The 16059-nt window shown below is 38.6% G+C and overlaps 4 protein-coding genes and 1 pseudogene across 7 annotated transcripts; 3 read left to right on the top strand and 2 right to left on the bottom strand.

Moving 5' to 3' along the window:
* Nucleotides 407-6758, top strand: LOC104785174 (phospholipase D beta 1). Of its 4 annotated transcripts, XM_010510329.2 has the most exons (11): nucleotides 611-832; nucleotides 1238-2963; nucleotides 3327-3443; nucleotides 3517-3711; nucleotides 4096-4344; nucleotides 4784-4852; nucleotides 4941-5088; nucleotides 5398-5546; nucleotides 5750-5926; nucleotides 5999-6196; nucleotides 6276-6758. In XM_010510329.2, exons 2-11 carry the CDS (start codon nucleotides 1278-1280, stop codon nucleotides 6567-6569), a joined length of 3282 nt encoding a protein of 1093 aa, XP_010508631.1. In that variant the 5' UTR covers nucleotides 611-832; nucleotides 1238-1277; the 3' UTR covers nucleotides 6570-6758. The 4 variants fall into 4 exon arrangements, with proteins under 4 accessions (XP_010508628.1, XP_010508627.1, XP_010508631.1 ...); XM_010510326.2 differs by lacking the exon at nucleotides 611-832 and adding an exon at nucleotides 407-579 and having other exon boundaries at nucleotides 5750-6196; XM_010510325.1 differs by having other exon boundaries at nucleotides 608-832; nucleotides 5750-6196.
* On the top strand, nucleotides 7015-8637 carry LOC104785176 (amino acid transporter ANTL1-like). Its single transcript, XM_010510330.2, has one exon. It carries the CDS (start codon nucleotides 7128-7130, stop codon nucleotides 8379-8381), a length of 1254 nt encoding a protein of 417 aa, XP_010508632.1. The 5' UTR covers nucleotides 7015-7127; the 3' UTR covers nucleotides 8382-8637.
* LOC104788820 (metallothionein-like protein 4A) lies at nucleotides 8809-9341 on the top strand. Its single transcript, XM_019245454.1, has 2 exons — nucleotides 8809-8943; nucleotides 9015-9341. The coding sequence occupies exons 1-2, from the start codon at nucleotides 8855-8857 to the stop codon at nucleotides 9175-9177; spliced, it is 252 nt and encodes an 83-aa protein (XP_019100999.1). The 5' UTR covers nucleotides 8809-8854; the 3' UTR covers nucleotides 9178-9341.
* LOC109132804 lies at nucleotides 10961-12125 on the bottom strand (annotated as a pseudogene).
* Nucleotides 13345-14765, bottom strand: LOC104785177. Its single transcript, XM_010510331.2, has 2 exons — nucleotides 14153-14765; nucleotides 13345-13900 (listed from the first exon to the last, which is right to left on the bottom strand). The coding sequence occupies exons 1-2, from the start codon at nucleotides 14594-14596 to the stop codon at nucleotides 13439-13441; spliced, it is 906 nt and encodes a 301-aa protein (XP_010508633.1). The 5' UTR covers nucleotides 14597-14765; the 3' UTR covers nucleotides 13345-13438.

Below are 16059 nucleotides of genomic sequence, written 5' to 3' on the forward strand. Positions count from 1 at the left end.
ATGTGGGGGACCAAAAAAAGTCCCACACCATTGTGGATGGTCTTACGAGTTTACGACCAATGAGAGAGGAGAAGTGATGATCACACGTGCCGATCTTGACTTCCCGCACGTGTCGACCGACGCAAATATGATTAAATGCTAGGAACGGGACAAGGGCTTTTTGTGTTGGGTTTAGTTAAACATCGTTATGGGCCTAATTAAGCCCATAATTGATTTCGAAGCGTACGTTCACCTAATGAAACAAGTGTACACCATTGATTGATAATCATTTGCTTAATTGCTTTCATATTAGAACTGGACATCATCTACTATATTAAGAGAATGATTAGATTTTTTTATGGGTAACACTTTTAGTGTGATGATATATTTTATACAAGACATGTCATTAGATTTTTATGAAGTAACCAGAAGAAGAATTGTAGAGAAAGGAACGTTGGAGAGAAGAATGTTGTTGCTTTTGTAATTGAAAGGATCATGATGGCTTAAATTTGAGTTGTTGTTTCATGTGCTAGCGATTGAAAAAGATATCTGGGGATGGAGAGTTCGGTCACGTAAGACATGAGGATGGAGTTGGAAAAGGTGTGTGCTGGTGTGGCTTATGGAACCCATAAATATTATTCTACATTTTGTGTGAATCTTTAAATTCTGAAAGCAAACGTCAAAAACTTTTTGTCTATAATTCCAAAATTGGTAAATAATGAATCCTTCGTTTCCTTTTCTTCTCTCTCAATCTCTTTTGATTTGATTCTTCTTCGTCGTCGTCGTCGTCTGAATCCGCGTTTCTTTAACTCCAAAGTCCAACGCCACCACGCCTCCAAATTTTTCTTCCGCTGTAAACCTTCTTCCTCCTCTCTCTCTCTTTGAATTTTTCTTCAAATTTGGCTTCTTTTTTTTTAGTATCTCTGGTTCTTAAATCAGGTTTGTTCTGAATCGAGGTTATATATAGTTTTGTCTTGTATTTTCATTTGGCTCTTTGATCTAAATCTTGGGAATTCCCTGATATGGTGTTCTCAAATTGTCTTTGCATTGATCAGCTCTTATTAGGATTCATAAAACTAATGTGACAATTGTATTGTGTGGGGTTAAAGTTTAAGTCTTGCTATTTCTTGACGGTAGATTTGCACTTCGTCAATCAAGTTAGATTGTGTTTTTAGCTTCAGTTTGATCTAAGCCAAGCCATTTGATTTCAACACTTCTGATTGATCTTTACTTTGGCTTTTTTTATATATTTCTGCAGAGGATTCAACTTGTGATCAGTAAGTAGCTTTAACTGTTTAATGGAGAATCACGGTCCACGCTATCCATATCCTTATGGTCAGTATCCATACCCTTACCCATACCCAGCTCCTGCTCCTTATAGACCTCCCAGCTCTGAGCCATACCCACCACCACCCCCTACCAATCAATACAATGCTCCTTATTACCCTTACCCACCACCACCGCAATATGCAACACCTCCACCACCGTATGCATCACCACCGCCGCCTCATCAGCACCCTTCAGGTTCCCATTCTGGTCCATTAGACTATAGCCACAACCCACAACAATCTTCTTCTCATCCCGGTCCTCCTGAGTATCACCGACACTCTTTCGACTACCAACAACAACCTTCTCCTTACCCTTATCCTCGGCCGCAAGCTAACTTTAGCACATATGGTCACCCTCCTCACTATTCGTATCAAGAGCCACCCCAATACCCTCCTCCACCTGAAACTAAACCCCAAGAGACTCCTCCTCCTCCTCCTCCTCAGCAAACTCAGGGCTATCCAGAATACCGTAGGCAAGACTGTCTCAGTTCTGTAGATAATGTAAGCAATTCTGGATCTGCTTATCCTCCTGTGGATGAACTTCTCAGTGGTATGCACATTTCTAATAATAACCAACCAGCGCCCTCTGTTCCACAATTATCCTCCCTCCCTTCAAACTCTTGGCAAAGTCGCCCTGGTGATTTGTATGGTTACCCTAACAGCTCGTTTCCAAATAACTCTCATTTGCCACACTTAGGGCGAGTAGATTCGTCTAGCTCTTATTCTCCTGTCTATGGATCATCTGAATCGCCTCATAGTGGGGATATGCAGATGACTCTGTTTGGTAAAGGATCATTGAAGGTTCTATTGTTGCATGGGAATTTGGATATTTGGATCTATCATGCAAAGAATCTCCCAAACATGGATATGTTCCATAAGACACTGGGTGATATGTTTGGAAGATTGCCAGGGAAAATTGAAGGGCAGCTTAGCAGTAAGATTACCAGTGATCCTTATGTTTCTGTATCAGTTGCTGGTGCTGTGATTGGTAGAACATATGTCATGAGCAACAGCGAAAATCCTGTTTGGATGCAGCATTTTTATGTTCCTGTTGCTCATCATGCCGCAGAAGTTCATTTTGTTGTTAAAGACAGTGATGTTGTGGGTTCACAGCTTATAGGGCTGGTTGCAATCCCAGTGGAACAGATTTACTCTGGTGCAAAAACTGAAGGAACTTATCCGATTCTAAACAGTAATGGGAAGCCTTGTAAACCAGGGGCAAATTTATCATTATCGATCCAGTATACCCCTATGGACAAACTCAGTGTTTATCATCATGGAGTTGGGGCAGGTCCTGATTACCAGGGGGTACCTGGAACATACTTTCCGCTTAGAAAAGGCGGAACTGTGAGATTGTATCAAGATGCACATGTCCCAGAAGGGATGCTCCCGGGTATAAGACTGGACAATGGGATGTCTTACGAACATGGGAAATGTTGGCATGATATGTTTGATGCCATACGCCAGGCGAGGCGATTAATTTATATCACAGGTTGGTCAGTGTGGCACAAAGTTAGGCTGGTTCGTGATAAAGTAGGTCCGGCATCAGAATGTACACTTGGGGAGCTCCTAAGATCAAAGTCCCAAGAAGGCGTGAGAGTCCTGCTTTTGATTTGGGATGACCCAACTTCACGTAGCATCTTGGGTTATAAAACAGTAAGTTACACACACCCTCTGGTTTCTACCACACTTTCTTTTCGTTTGAGTTCATTATTTTCTTATTAATATCTCGTATTCTATTTCGTAGTTAACGTGCGGAAGTCGGAATATTTTTAGAGTTTCATTTAATCAATTGCTTTGGTTTCATGACATTTCTTCATTTTTATAGTAACAATTATCGTGTAAATCATTAAGCTATATGAGTTTGAAATTCAGTATTCTATAGATTGGAGAAGCCTTATTCATGTAGTACTACTACTTCATTATGAGATATGTACTTAGTCTATTTGGCAGGGCTTGTCAAATATCTGGTGTCTCATATTAATTTTAACTTTTGACTCAACTTGTTCACCTGAACAGGATGGAGTTATGGCAACTCATGATGAGGAGACACGGCGTTTTTTCAAGCACTCCTCAGTTCAAGTCCTGCTCTGCCCCCGAAATGCTGGAAAGCGACATAGTTGGGTCAAGCAGAGGGTAGAGTAGCACTTCCTTTGTCCTCTTTTTTTAAACTAGGTATCCAGCTTCTAATAAAATTTTGGTCTATCAGGAAGTTGGGACAATCTATACACATCACCAAAAGAACGTAATAGTTGATGCCGATGCTGGTGGCAACAGAAGGAAAATTGTAGCTTTTGTTGGTGGTCTTGATCTGTGTGATGGCCGATATGACACTCCTCAACATCCGTTGTTCAGGACACTACAGACAATTCATAAAGATGATTTTCACAACCCCACTTTTACGGTACAGTTTCTTCATATTGCGTAGCTTTCTTGGCAATACTTAGTAAGCGATTACCTTGAACGGGAGCTAGGAGCCATATTTGTTCTCTTTATGGCAATTTGATATTTAACTTGTTTAAATGGTATCGTTTGACATTGATTTATTTAGTCTTTGTTCGGGCTTCATTTTTTTGTTTAACTAAATTATGCAAACAATTACCGAATTGCTAATTATTTCAGTAGCTGTGCTTTTTTTTTTTTGTTAAGATCTTGTCTTCCAAAGTTTTTTCAACTTTTCTTTGCCATTTGTAAATATCAAAGAATTGTTGAGCTCTGACATTGATAACGATCTGGTAATGGCCTAACACCTTAATTTATGTACTAATAAATGTTAATATTTCGACAGGGAAACCTTTCAGGATGTCCAAGAGAGCCTTGGCATGACTTACACAGTAAGATCGATGGTCCAGCTGCGTATGATGTGCTGACCAACTTCGAGGAGAGATGGTTGAAAGCTGCGAAGCCTAGCGGGATCAAGAAGTTTAAGACTTCCTATGACGATGCATTATTAAGGATCGATAGGATTCCAGATATATTAGGAGTTTCGGATACTCCTACTGTTAGTGAGAACGATCCTGAGGCTTGGCATGTTCAGGTAAGAACATCAAAACTGTCACTGTCTGGAAGAAGACTGGTGTGATCAATATATTAAATGAAGCCATGATTTAGATCTAACGCATTCTTTACTATTGCATGCTAGTTAGAGATGAAGAGAAATACTTGATGAACATTAGCTAATTAGTGTTTAGACTCATTTAGCAACATATCGTCTGACACCAATTTCCGAGTACCCCGATTCTTCTCTTAATCTCTAGCCATTGTTATGAAAGGGATCCTTCTGATTTGCCTTTATATAGAGAGGTTTCGTTGAAACTATTCTGTAGAGTTGGTGAAAGGTGTCATATTATAATAGATCATGCAGAGTTTGAAATTTGGTCCAAAACATTGTCCTGGACAATTATTTCGTTATAGTAGGAAGATAATCGCGGTTCATATTAGGCAAGCTAAGCTGATGTGTTTCTGGTTTGGTACAGATTTTCCGTTCAATCGACTCAAACTCTGTGAAAGGTTTCCCAAAGGATCCAAAAGATGCTACGTGCAAGGTGACTTGAAAAAGCAAAGGAATCTTTAGCTATCATTATGTTTCGGTGTCAGAAAACTAATCCATGAAAGGATTTTTGTTTTGGATAGAACTTGGTGTGTGGGAAAAACGTGCTGATTGATATGAGCATACACACAGCGTATGTCAAAGCCATTCGTGCAGCCCAACACTTCATTTACATTGAGAATCAGTATTTCATTGGGTCATCCTACAACTGGAATGCGCATAAGGACATAGGTTTGGTTATATGTCTCTGCTCATTAATTTCAAGAATACAAGAAACTTAAGTTTGCTCGTATAGTTATAAAAAATTTTCCTAAGAAAAAGGCATCAGGCAGTTTTGTCTATATATTCTAATCTGTGTCACATGTTATGACATCTATGAAATTATTCTTGTCAACCATGACCTCCTACTTCTTATCTTTGTGCTAGCTTTAGGTTTATTATTTGTGTCAGTCTCCCATTTCCGATTTTATTACTAATTCGGATTCGATTCGATTTGAGTTGCATTGACTCTTAACATTGCTATATAACGTTGGTGCGTAGGTGCTAATAATTTGATTCCTATGGAAATTGCGTTGAAGATAGCTGAAAAGATCAGGGCAAATGAACGCTTTGCTGCATATATTGTCATTCCAATGTGGCCAGAAGGTGTTCCAACCGGTGCTGCTACCCAGAGGATTCTATATTGGCAGGTATTTCTGAGTAAAAACTTGTGGCGTGGTTTTCTAAGCCAAAATTTTCCTTACTTTTTCTCAAATCAGAAATTAGAAATCACAAAACCAAGAAGAAGAAACTAGTAGAGATAGATGCATGTAATATTTATGTTTTCTTACGTGAGTTCTGTCTGGGTATTTGGAGATTATGAAACTGAATGTCAGTGTTATCAACGTTGCAGCACAAGACAATGCAGATGATGTATGAGACTATCTACAAGGCGTTGGTGGAGACAGGGCTTGAAGGAGCTTTCTGCCCACAAGATTACCTCAATTTCTTCTGTCTTGGGAACCGAGAAATGGTGGATGGAATCGATAACTCAGGAACAGGGAGTCCAAGCAACGCAAACACTCCTCAGGTAACTAAACGCCGATGCCTGCTGCTTAACTTTCTCATGTTGCTGAAACGAGGAGTCCCGATGGTGTTGCAGGCATTGAGTAGGAAAAGCAGAAGATTTATGATCTATGTTCACTCTAAAGGGATGGTAGTTGATGATGAATACGTACTAATTGGTTCTGCAAATATAAACCAACGGTCAATGGAAGGCACAAGAGATACAGAGATTGCAATGGGAGCATACCAGCCTCAACATACATGGGCAAGGAAACATTCTGGTCCTCGGGGTCAGGTAAATCCCTATAGCCATGCACTGAACACATCACCAAAAGAATTTGGATCATTGGGTTTTTCTCTTGTATCCTCTGCAGATCTATGGATACAGAATGTCGCTTTGGGCAGAGCATATGGCAACATTAGATGACTGTTTCACTCAACCGGAGAGTATAGAATGTGTAAGAAAAGTGAGAACAATGGGAGAGAGAAACTGGAGCCAGTTTGCAGCTGAAGAAGTGTCAGACATGAGAGGACATTTGTTAAAGTATCCAGTGGAAGTTGATCGAAAAGGTAAAGTCCGACCACTTCCCGGGAGTGAGACGTTCCCTGACGTAGGAGGCAACATTGTCGGATCGTTCATAGCCATACAAGAGAATTTAACCATTTGAGAAGAAGCAGTGTCACTCGCTTTTAACAATATTTTTTTCTGTGGATATTGGTCACCTTTAATAAAATAATAAGGAAGATTAATTTGGTCACCTTTGCACATTATTTATAACTTATTTAGTGTATGTAATAAATTTATGATCCAGAATATATTTTGTATAATATCAATAAAGTATATAGTTTGGCTGCTACATATTAAAATTGAAGAAATCGAATTACAATTTTTACAAAAAGTAACAAATCAAATTGTGAAAGAAAAAAAAAAGTAACAAATCTCTGTTTTCATAAAAGATGCTTAAAACAGAGCACACGATCGCTTTCATCGTACCAAGTAGGAAACAACAAGACACATGTCAATACTCTAAAGCCACGACCTCATCTGAAATTAGCAAAATTGATGGAAATATTTGTGCTTTTTAATAAGAATAGGCACTGAAGGGGAGCAAATGCCGCTGTTTCATCCATCTTGATCACTCTGTTTTATCTTAGATCTCCGATTTGATTGCACCACCCGAGTTGTTGTTTGATCGAATCAGCCCATCTCTAATCTTAATCAGGAGATGGGTTATGGTAACAAAGCAAAGCCGAGGGAAGACACACCTCTTCTCGGTGAAGCACCACCACCTTTGTCAAGCAAGTTCAAGACTTTCGCCAATGTCTTCATTGCTATCGTCGGAGCTGGTGTCCTTGGTCTTCCTTACGCCTTCAAACGTACAGGATGGCTCATGGGTTTGCTTACACTCTTCTCCGTCGCTGCTTTGATCAACCATTGTATGATGCTTCTTGTTCATATCCGTCGTAAGCTTGGTGTCTCCAATATCGCTTCTTTTGGTGACCTTGGCTTCGCTGTATGTGGTAACGTTGGGAGGTTCGTCGTTGACGTTCTTATCATTTTGTCTCAGGCTGGGTTTTGTGTTGGTTACCTTATCTTTATTGGTAATACTTTAGCTAATCTCTTTAACTCAACCGACACTACGACTCTGAGTTTGAGTTTGAGTCTGAGGCATTTGATGGGTGTGTCTCCTAAGAGTCTCTATATATGGGGATGTTTCCCGTTTCAGCTTGGTTTGAATTCTATCAAGACGCTCACTCACTTGGCTCCTCTTAGCATATTCGCTGATGTGGTTGATTTGGGTGCAATGGCTGTGGTCATTGTGGAGGATGTGAAGATTACAATGCAGCAAAGGCCTCAAGTTGTAGCCTTTGGTGGCATGTCTGTGTTTTTCTATGGGATGGGAGTGGCTGTTTACGCCTTTGAAGGGGTGGGAATGGTTTTGCCTCTTGAATCTGAGATGAAGGAGAAAGACAAGTTTGGCAAAGTGTTGGCTCTCAGCATGCTATTCATCGCTGTCATGTACGGTTCTTTTGGTTTGTTAGGCTACATGGCTTTTGGGGATGAAACAATGGACATCATCACAGCTAACTTGGGGGCTGGACTTATGAGCGGTCTTGTGCAGCTGGGGCTCTGCATCAACCTTTTCTTCACGTTCCCTTTGATGATGAACCCTGTGTTTGAGATCGTTGAGAGACGTTTTTGGAGTGGGATGTACTGCGTGTGGCTCAGATGGCTGCTAGTCTTGGCTGTGACGTTGGTGGCACTCTTGGTGCCGAACTTTGCAGATTTTTTGTCATTGGTTGGTAGCAGCGTCTGCTGTGCGTTGGGCTTTGTGTTGCCTACTTTGTTTCATCTGATAGTCTTCAAAGACGAGATGGAGTGGAAGCAACGGGCTTTAGACTGGGGGATCCTACTACTGGGTATCGTTCTTGGTGTCTCAGGTACTTGGAGTTCCCTGAGTGAGATCTTCCAGAAGTAGTAGATAGGTGGACACATTGTTTCTTTTGTTGGAATTTTTTCTACTTTCAATGAAAGCAAAAGTGTCAAGAGTGTTGGAATGTTGTTATGTTATTTCGATTCTGTTGCTAATGTTATTATGTTAAAAGTAATAACCATTGAGAACATGTGTCAAGTGTTGATCCTATGATCCCTGGAACAAGCACGCTCTTATTGGGATTGGTAATATTTTTCAACTATTTCAATCTTCATTAACTTATTGATGCAACCAAACACACAACGACTCCTTTTTTGGAATGATATTGTTGGTTACGTAGCACGTTTGCATTTAAGATGCTTCGTCACGTCTAAGTTTAGAGGAGAAGCTGCCACATGGTATATAGTACCCAGCACATAAGACATATCCTTTTGCACCTCTCAGCGTCTTTATATATATATATATATAGATAGAGATGAATGTTGAAGAGAAGCTTGAAAAAGTGAGAAGAGAAAAAAATGGCAGACATAGGCAAAGGAAGCTCTAGCGCTGGCTGCAATGATCGCTGTGGTTGCCCTGCTCCCTGTCCCGGTGGCAATTCCTGCAGGTTGGTCTTTTATAATGCTCCAGGATTTTTGATGTGTTGTGATCTTAAAAACGTGGTTCCATTCCATGTAGGTGTAGGATGAGAGAAGCATCTGGTGGGGATCAGCACATGTTGTGCCCGTGTGGGGAGCACTGCGGCTGCAACCCCTGCACCTGCGTCAAGACCCAAACACAAACCTCCGCCAAGGGCTGTACCTGTGGTGAGGGATGCACCTGTGCCAGTTGCGCCACTTAGATCCTTAACTATGTCTATACCATACTTGTATCATAAGTGCTAGTTAGTCAATCTGAAATAAAACTGTTTATTGAGGTCCAAGGTTCAACAATATATTGTATGCTCTGCTTTTGTCTAATGACTCATCCAAGTGTATGAAAATAATACCGTAAACCTTGAGTGTCTTCGGCTAATACAATCAACTAACTGAGTCTCCTAGAAATGATAGTCTGTGAACACAAGGAGATAAATTTTGTAACTGAATGGGTAACAACATCAAGTTGCCAAAGGCATAGCTTCCTGACCTTGTGTACATGAAAAGGAATAGCTTGACTTACCCGCTGAACATCAAAAGGGAACAATGATTGTGTTCATCACATTAATCTCATTGTGTTTTCAAGGATAGAGGATACTTAATTGCCAAAAATGAGAGCAGAAGTAACTCAATCAATATGATTTCACAAACTCATCTACTACATATATTGGGACTATACAAATTTTTTGGTGTCTTATTAATTTGGATAGTATGGTTTGCTCAATTGGATGTATGTGATTCTCCCCTTGTCTTACAACCATACCACACAATTCTAATTGTTTAAAATTTGTGCAATATTTTTTCAATTATATATTATTAATTTTTCTCTACTAATCATGTCTCAATTTCTTTCTTAGGTTGTTTTTGTAGGTTTGGAAGTAATTAAGCAAATATGTCCATTCATATATGCAAATATGTTTATATCATGTTCAATTGATTTATAAAAAGGTAAAATTAAGTATATTGAAAATGTTACAATAATCTTTCCTCACTCTGTCTCAGTTAGTTTTAGAACAATATCTGACTTTATTCATAATTAGTTCAAAAACTAAAATATTTTAATTCTAATAAGAAAACATATATAGTTAAAATCAATTCTATTCAGCATTTTAGATCTATATAAAATTGTTAAATTTTCATTTTATCAGTTAAGTATATAAAATCAGTTCTCTTTTATGAAAATTGTAAATTTCATATTTATTTATTTATATTTCATGTAATTTTCACCAGTATTTATCCTATAATAATCATTATCTCATTTTGAAAATATTTTGAATTAAAATTTTAATTTTACAGACTATATGGAAAATATGTAGTTTAAGGAATATATGTAATTTAAAATAGTTTTAGTTTTTAATTATTTTTGGTATATAATTTAAATTTTTTTTAGATCATTACAAGAATATACCATATACTTGATTCCATTTTTTTTTTAATTACAATCAGATGATATATATACACATATACATGTCAAGGTGAAATCATTAGAATGAAGTCTAACATTAAAAATTAAATTTCATAGAATTTAAAATTAAAAACTAAAAAATAGAAGCTTATCTTGACATTATAGTTCATAACTTCATATCATTGTATATAAACTATATTTAGTTTATCACTTACAAAATTATCTATGTTTTATTTATCAGTAGCAAAGTTGCCGAGAAAAGACAAATCAACGTCGACCGGATCATCAGTTTAATTTCCATATAAGACAGTTGTTTCTTTCATATGAATTTGTAGTTCTCTCAATTAATCAGCAGACAGAAAAGCGATATGTACTATATGGTATAGAAATTTTAAGATTATTTTTGTTGCTTTTCTTGTTTGTTTATAACAAGTAACAACACATCCTAGTTAACTCCTTCTTGTGCTAAAGGATATTCCTTGGCGGCCAGGAAACATACATATATATAAATATTCATCATATACTGATTTAATATGAAAAGAAGATGTTATAAAATATTTGATCATCAAGCAAATTCTTAAGTGTTACATAAGTCTCACGTCCTCTACATGGTCTATAAACATCTGAACCCAATTATTTTGGTTAAACCCTCCCATTCCTTGGATTCCTAATTCTCTGATAGTTTTCCTCTCGAAACTATAGTACAAAACATAGAAAGGGTCGAATAGATATGTCGGCGAGAACACAATTTCATTTGTAGTACCAGACACCCCAACAAAATGTAATAATTCCCTTGTAATTCCATACTGCCACAGAGGAGGCAATTCGTAAGTATTCTTGATCCATCCGTGTTTTTCGGAGTCTTTTAGAACCCACATCTCAAAACGTCTACGTTTTCCACTGATATAGTGACGCCCTTCCGACATAACTAAACCCAATTTACCATTGTAGTTAATCAGATGTGCTTCTATGATGAAATGTTCCATTGCTTCAATAAAGCTCGGACCTAACATCAAAGCACACTATCATAAATGAAGATATGTTGACGGAAGCACGGTAATACAAAACACCATTAATGCATATCCCCTCAAAATTAGGACGATGGGGTATGCAACATTCGATCATTCTCCATGACAGTTTCTTAGCTCCTAATGTTAGAACTTAATGCTCAACAGAAATCCCATTTCTTTCCGTCATTGAAAGTACCTTGAATTGTTTCTCCATCGATCATACCCAAAATAGCTAAGTATATGTAACCTCTTCCTTGTCTTTGGTTTCGGTAAAGTTAAGGTTTGTCTCGTGGTAGGGTTACATATCACGGACGCCAATTTGAACCTCTGCTCAAATTGAATAAAAACAAGGCCATGGATAGGTCTAATATTATCACAATACCTACCAAAAGGGATTTTCATATGATAAGTGGCAGCTAAAGGAGACGAGTTCTCATATGGATTTGTAGGCTGAGGTGTGGAGAAGATGATCAGCTCACTGTCTTTATGGCAGACGAACAATAGCCTCGGTAGAGCACAAGATTTGGTCAGGAACAACTCAGTGAAATAGTGAATTCCGAGTATTCTTCGATACACAGCGACATGTTGTTATAGATTTTGACGATAATCTAGAGAATATGTCCATCATGACATCAATTGAGATGTTTTCTACAGTAGCATTGGTTGAGTTTGAAGGTCGTGAGTGTCGTCCATGGACGGTTTGACGATCTTCTGATACGTTCAGCCGCAGCGATTTCATGGCTGCGTTTACTGACTTCGATCGATCTTAATTAATAGCAACAATATATATATAACAAAAAAAAAGTGAATTGCAAAAGGACAAGGAGAAAATAGAAATACTTTGAGATACTTTGGAAAGTCTGATCTATTGCATTCACGTAACAATGGTATTTATACAAGCTGAGAAACAGATAATATCGTATCAGTGGTATCACAAGAGAATATTGTACATATATTCGAACGTATCGTAAGAATATGCCTACCTCTTGTAGTTTCTTGTGGTCTACGAAGGCCCTCTCAAGTGCTAACGTGTGTAGCAAGGTAATGAGAGAGAAAGAGAGAGATTTTTTAGAGACGAAGAGGTAAAAAGATCGTAAACCCTACCGACAGAACCTCCTATATGTGGGCCCTAAGTTTGGGCTTTATTACTCTAAATTAGGAGAAATCAAGGCTAACCTTGAGACCATAAGTAGACCAAAAGTTGAAAATCTATAGTATTTGTTTTCGTGGTGTCTTTTTTGCAGGTTATATGATCAGAAGCAGGAGGACGCTGGTGGAAGTATTTGTTTCTTTTTAGAGAGATTCTGTGAACCAACCAACAAGCAGCTCTCTACACAAACAACGATCATCACCGGAGCCAGCAGAGAAGAAGCTCAATCAATCGTTGCTGTGTTCCAACAACAAGTCGTCAGGCAAGTCTTTCCATTATACTTACAATCACTCCATACGTTTGCTTCACTTCCCCAATCCATAAGTTATTTAGACTGAGATTTTTTTTGGTTTTCTTGTTTGCTGCTTCTCTAGATGATGGAGATATGTATATATGGACCCAAACGATGGAAAAAAAATGTTAGTTTGCAAATGTTTTTATCTAAAGCCTATAACTGCAGAGTCAAAGATTCTAAAGTTTCTTGAAGCTCAAAGTTTCTCACTTCTGAAACATCAAAGGAAGGCACGGCTATTCTCAATTCACTTTGTGATTCTTCTCCAGTTGCTAATCCATTGCCTGTGAGTTCCATGAGAAGCCGTATTCCTGGATATGTAGAAGCTCCCAAGTTACAGAGGATGAGCATCAATCAAATGTCTGATTCAGATTACTCAGAGACACACATAGGTCACTCAGAAACTGAAGAGATATTGTAAGTATAAACAACTCTATGCAGGAGGTTCTTTTCAGTCTCAAGATGAATCTTTGTACATCAATCAAACCTATATGTGATCACTTATTGTCTGTGACATGTAGCAATGTTGGTGGTGTTATACCTGATGGATGAATATATTTGATGGCCAAAGATACAAGAACAGTACTAAAACACACACACACATGTGTGGTCAGTGGTAAGGAGTACATGAGTGAAGAAGAGAGATAGGTGTTGGGAGATGGTTGGCATTGAGAGTAAAGGAGCATATGATCCTTGTATAGAACTTTGATGTGACGAGTCTTCCCAAAATGTAAGCTTTTGAACGGAGGACGAGAGTGAGATTAAGCGGCAGGGAGAGAGTACTGTCGAGATGGAAAGAGACACCGCCGTAGAGTGGAACCTGATGGCCATGCACCACAGTCAGCAAGCTAGTTTCTCCGTTTCTACCAACCGTGAACTTGTTCATCTCACCGGAAGAGAGGAGGAGGTTAGAGTAGTGAAGGAGGATAGGAGAAGCAGTGACGTGCACGGAGAAGAAGTTTGATGGGTTACGGTAAAAGATCCTCACCGTCGAATTAAGAGACAACATGTCCGTAGGCACTCCGCTCAGATCGTTCCCGGCTTGCACGTATAAGTTCCTCACTAGCATCCCCTGCAGCGCAACAACAACATTCTTGTCTATTTTTCAGTCTGACTCCTAATCACATTCCAAACCAAATCAATCCACACTTGTCTACTTGTCTCTCAATAGATATAGGATTATATTTGTATTATATTCATAGTTAGCTTCTTTTTATTTTATTTTTGTATTTTACAAAGTGAAGTTGTTTCTTTTAAGGAGAAAAAAACAGAACACACTTGTTCCACTAGACGAGTGAACTCAGGGTCAGAGTCACCGAGTTACCTTTACAACAACTTTAGGAGGGTAGGATTTGCTAGCACCCCAGAGAATAAGAGAGAAGACAGAGAACAAGAGTACTAAGGAGAGGAGCAAGCAAGCGTAGAGACGAAGATTCCGAAACGGGTCGTCGTCGTCATCTCCGCCGTCCGTTTTGTCGTCTACACCGTCGTTGATGAATCGACGGCCTTCACGGATGGACTTGTAAGAGAGGAGGGCACGGTCAGAGAAGCGAGAGGTGGAAGACTCACGGGAGTGATGGATCGGTGAGCAGTGATAGTAATGCGGGTGTGAAGGTGAACCCATGAGACTGCAACCAGAACCGAACGACATCTTCTCAACGTCATGGTTGGAAGGACTCTGTACGTAGTAAAGAGGTCTAATGGCGGAACGCGGAGGAGACAAAGCCGCGTCGATGCTTGTTGCCTCAGAGTCTGTCTTCGCATGCATGTTCTCTTTCTCTTTCCTTTTTAAGACAAGAAGCAGAGCAATGAAACAGAGAAAACAGAGAGGGGTAGTGCTCTGTGTTTTTGGCTCTTTTCTTTGTACACACCACGTCGAAACGAATTTGGGAGAGTGTGCAAAAATTAAAAGAAGAGAGCCGTATAGTGAGAGAGATGATGGGGTCTTCATAAATCATCTTTTTAAGCAAGTTTGGTCCCATTTCTTGTGGTACTTACTCACGCGCTTTACAGGCGTGGCCACAACACAAAGTTCATTAGATGTCGGAAGGTGAGTCTCACTGTCGGGACTCAGAGCGTGGGACTATATATATGGACACAGTCAACTATACTGACAGAGTTACCCAGAATGTCTTTGAAGATTTTGAAAAACTCTTTCTTCAATAAATATAGAAGAAGAGAATTGAATTAGATTTTTTTACGCGTTTATTTTCTTAAAGGCCCATGTTACAGGCCCAATCACATTATTATAACTTCCTTAAATGTGTATATGGTTACTTCTCCTTATGCATGATGCCATTGACTACAAAAGATGCACGAGCGAGATACAATACAATTCACACAAGACTGATCACATGTTCTTGACATGCTAAAGATTGATGATGGTTTGTGAGCCATCTAGGGATGTTAAAAGTGGGTAAAAACCCAGTGCGTACCCGAAACCCATGCTTAAAACTGGGTTTTGGATCTGTTTTTTCTCTAAGAAATTAAATGGGTTAAAAATGGGCAGGTACCCAAAACTATAAAGTCTTATACGGGTTTACCCTATCAGTTATGGATACCCATTGGGTTTTTTTTCTTTCTAATCACCTATACTTTTTTTTTGTCAAGTCTAATCACCTACACTAAACCCGCAAAATCACATTTTCCTACCAAAAACACAAAACACAAAAACTCGTTTTTCTGCCAAAACCGCAAAATTACGTTTTCCCGCCAAAACAGCAAAATTATATTTTTCCGTCAAACCGCAAAATCACGTTTTCCCGCTAAACTCGCAAAATCTCGTTTTACCTCCAAAACCGCAAAATCTCGTTTTCCCGCCAAAATCGTAAAATCTTGTTTTCCCGCCAAAACCGCAAAATCTCATTTTCCCGCCAAAACCGCAAAATCTCGTTTTCTCGCCGAAACCGCAAAATCTCGTTTTTCCGCCAAAACCGTAAAATCTCGTTTTTCCGCCAAAACCGCAAAATCTGGTTTTCTCGCCAAAACTGCAAAATCTCGTTTTCCCACCAAAACCGTAAAATTATGTTTTTCCGCCAAAACTGAAAGTCATATTTTTGTGCCAAAACTACAAAATGTCGTTTTTCTACTAAAAATGCAAATTTTTATTTTTAAATATTTATTTAAATTTAATATGAAATAAGCAAATTATGAACAAAACTTTAGTTTTATCTAATATATAATAATAAATTTTGTTTTATCTATTTAAAACAAAACTCTTTAATATATTTG

Source organism: Camelina sativa, chromosome 5 (assembly GCF_000633955.1).
Source record: "Camelina sativa cultivar DH55 chromosome 5, Cs, whole genome shotgun sequence".
NCBI lineage: Eukaryota > Viridiplantae > Streptophyta > Magnoliopsida > Brassicales > Brassicaceae > Camelina > Camelina sativa.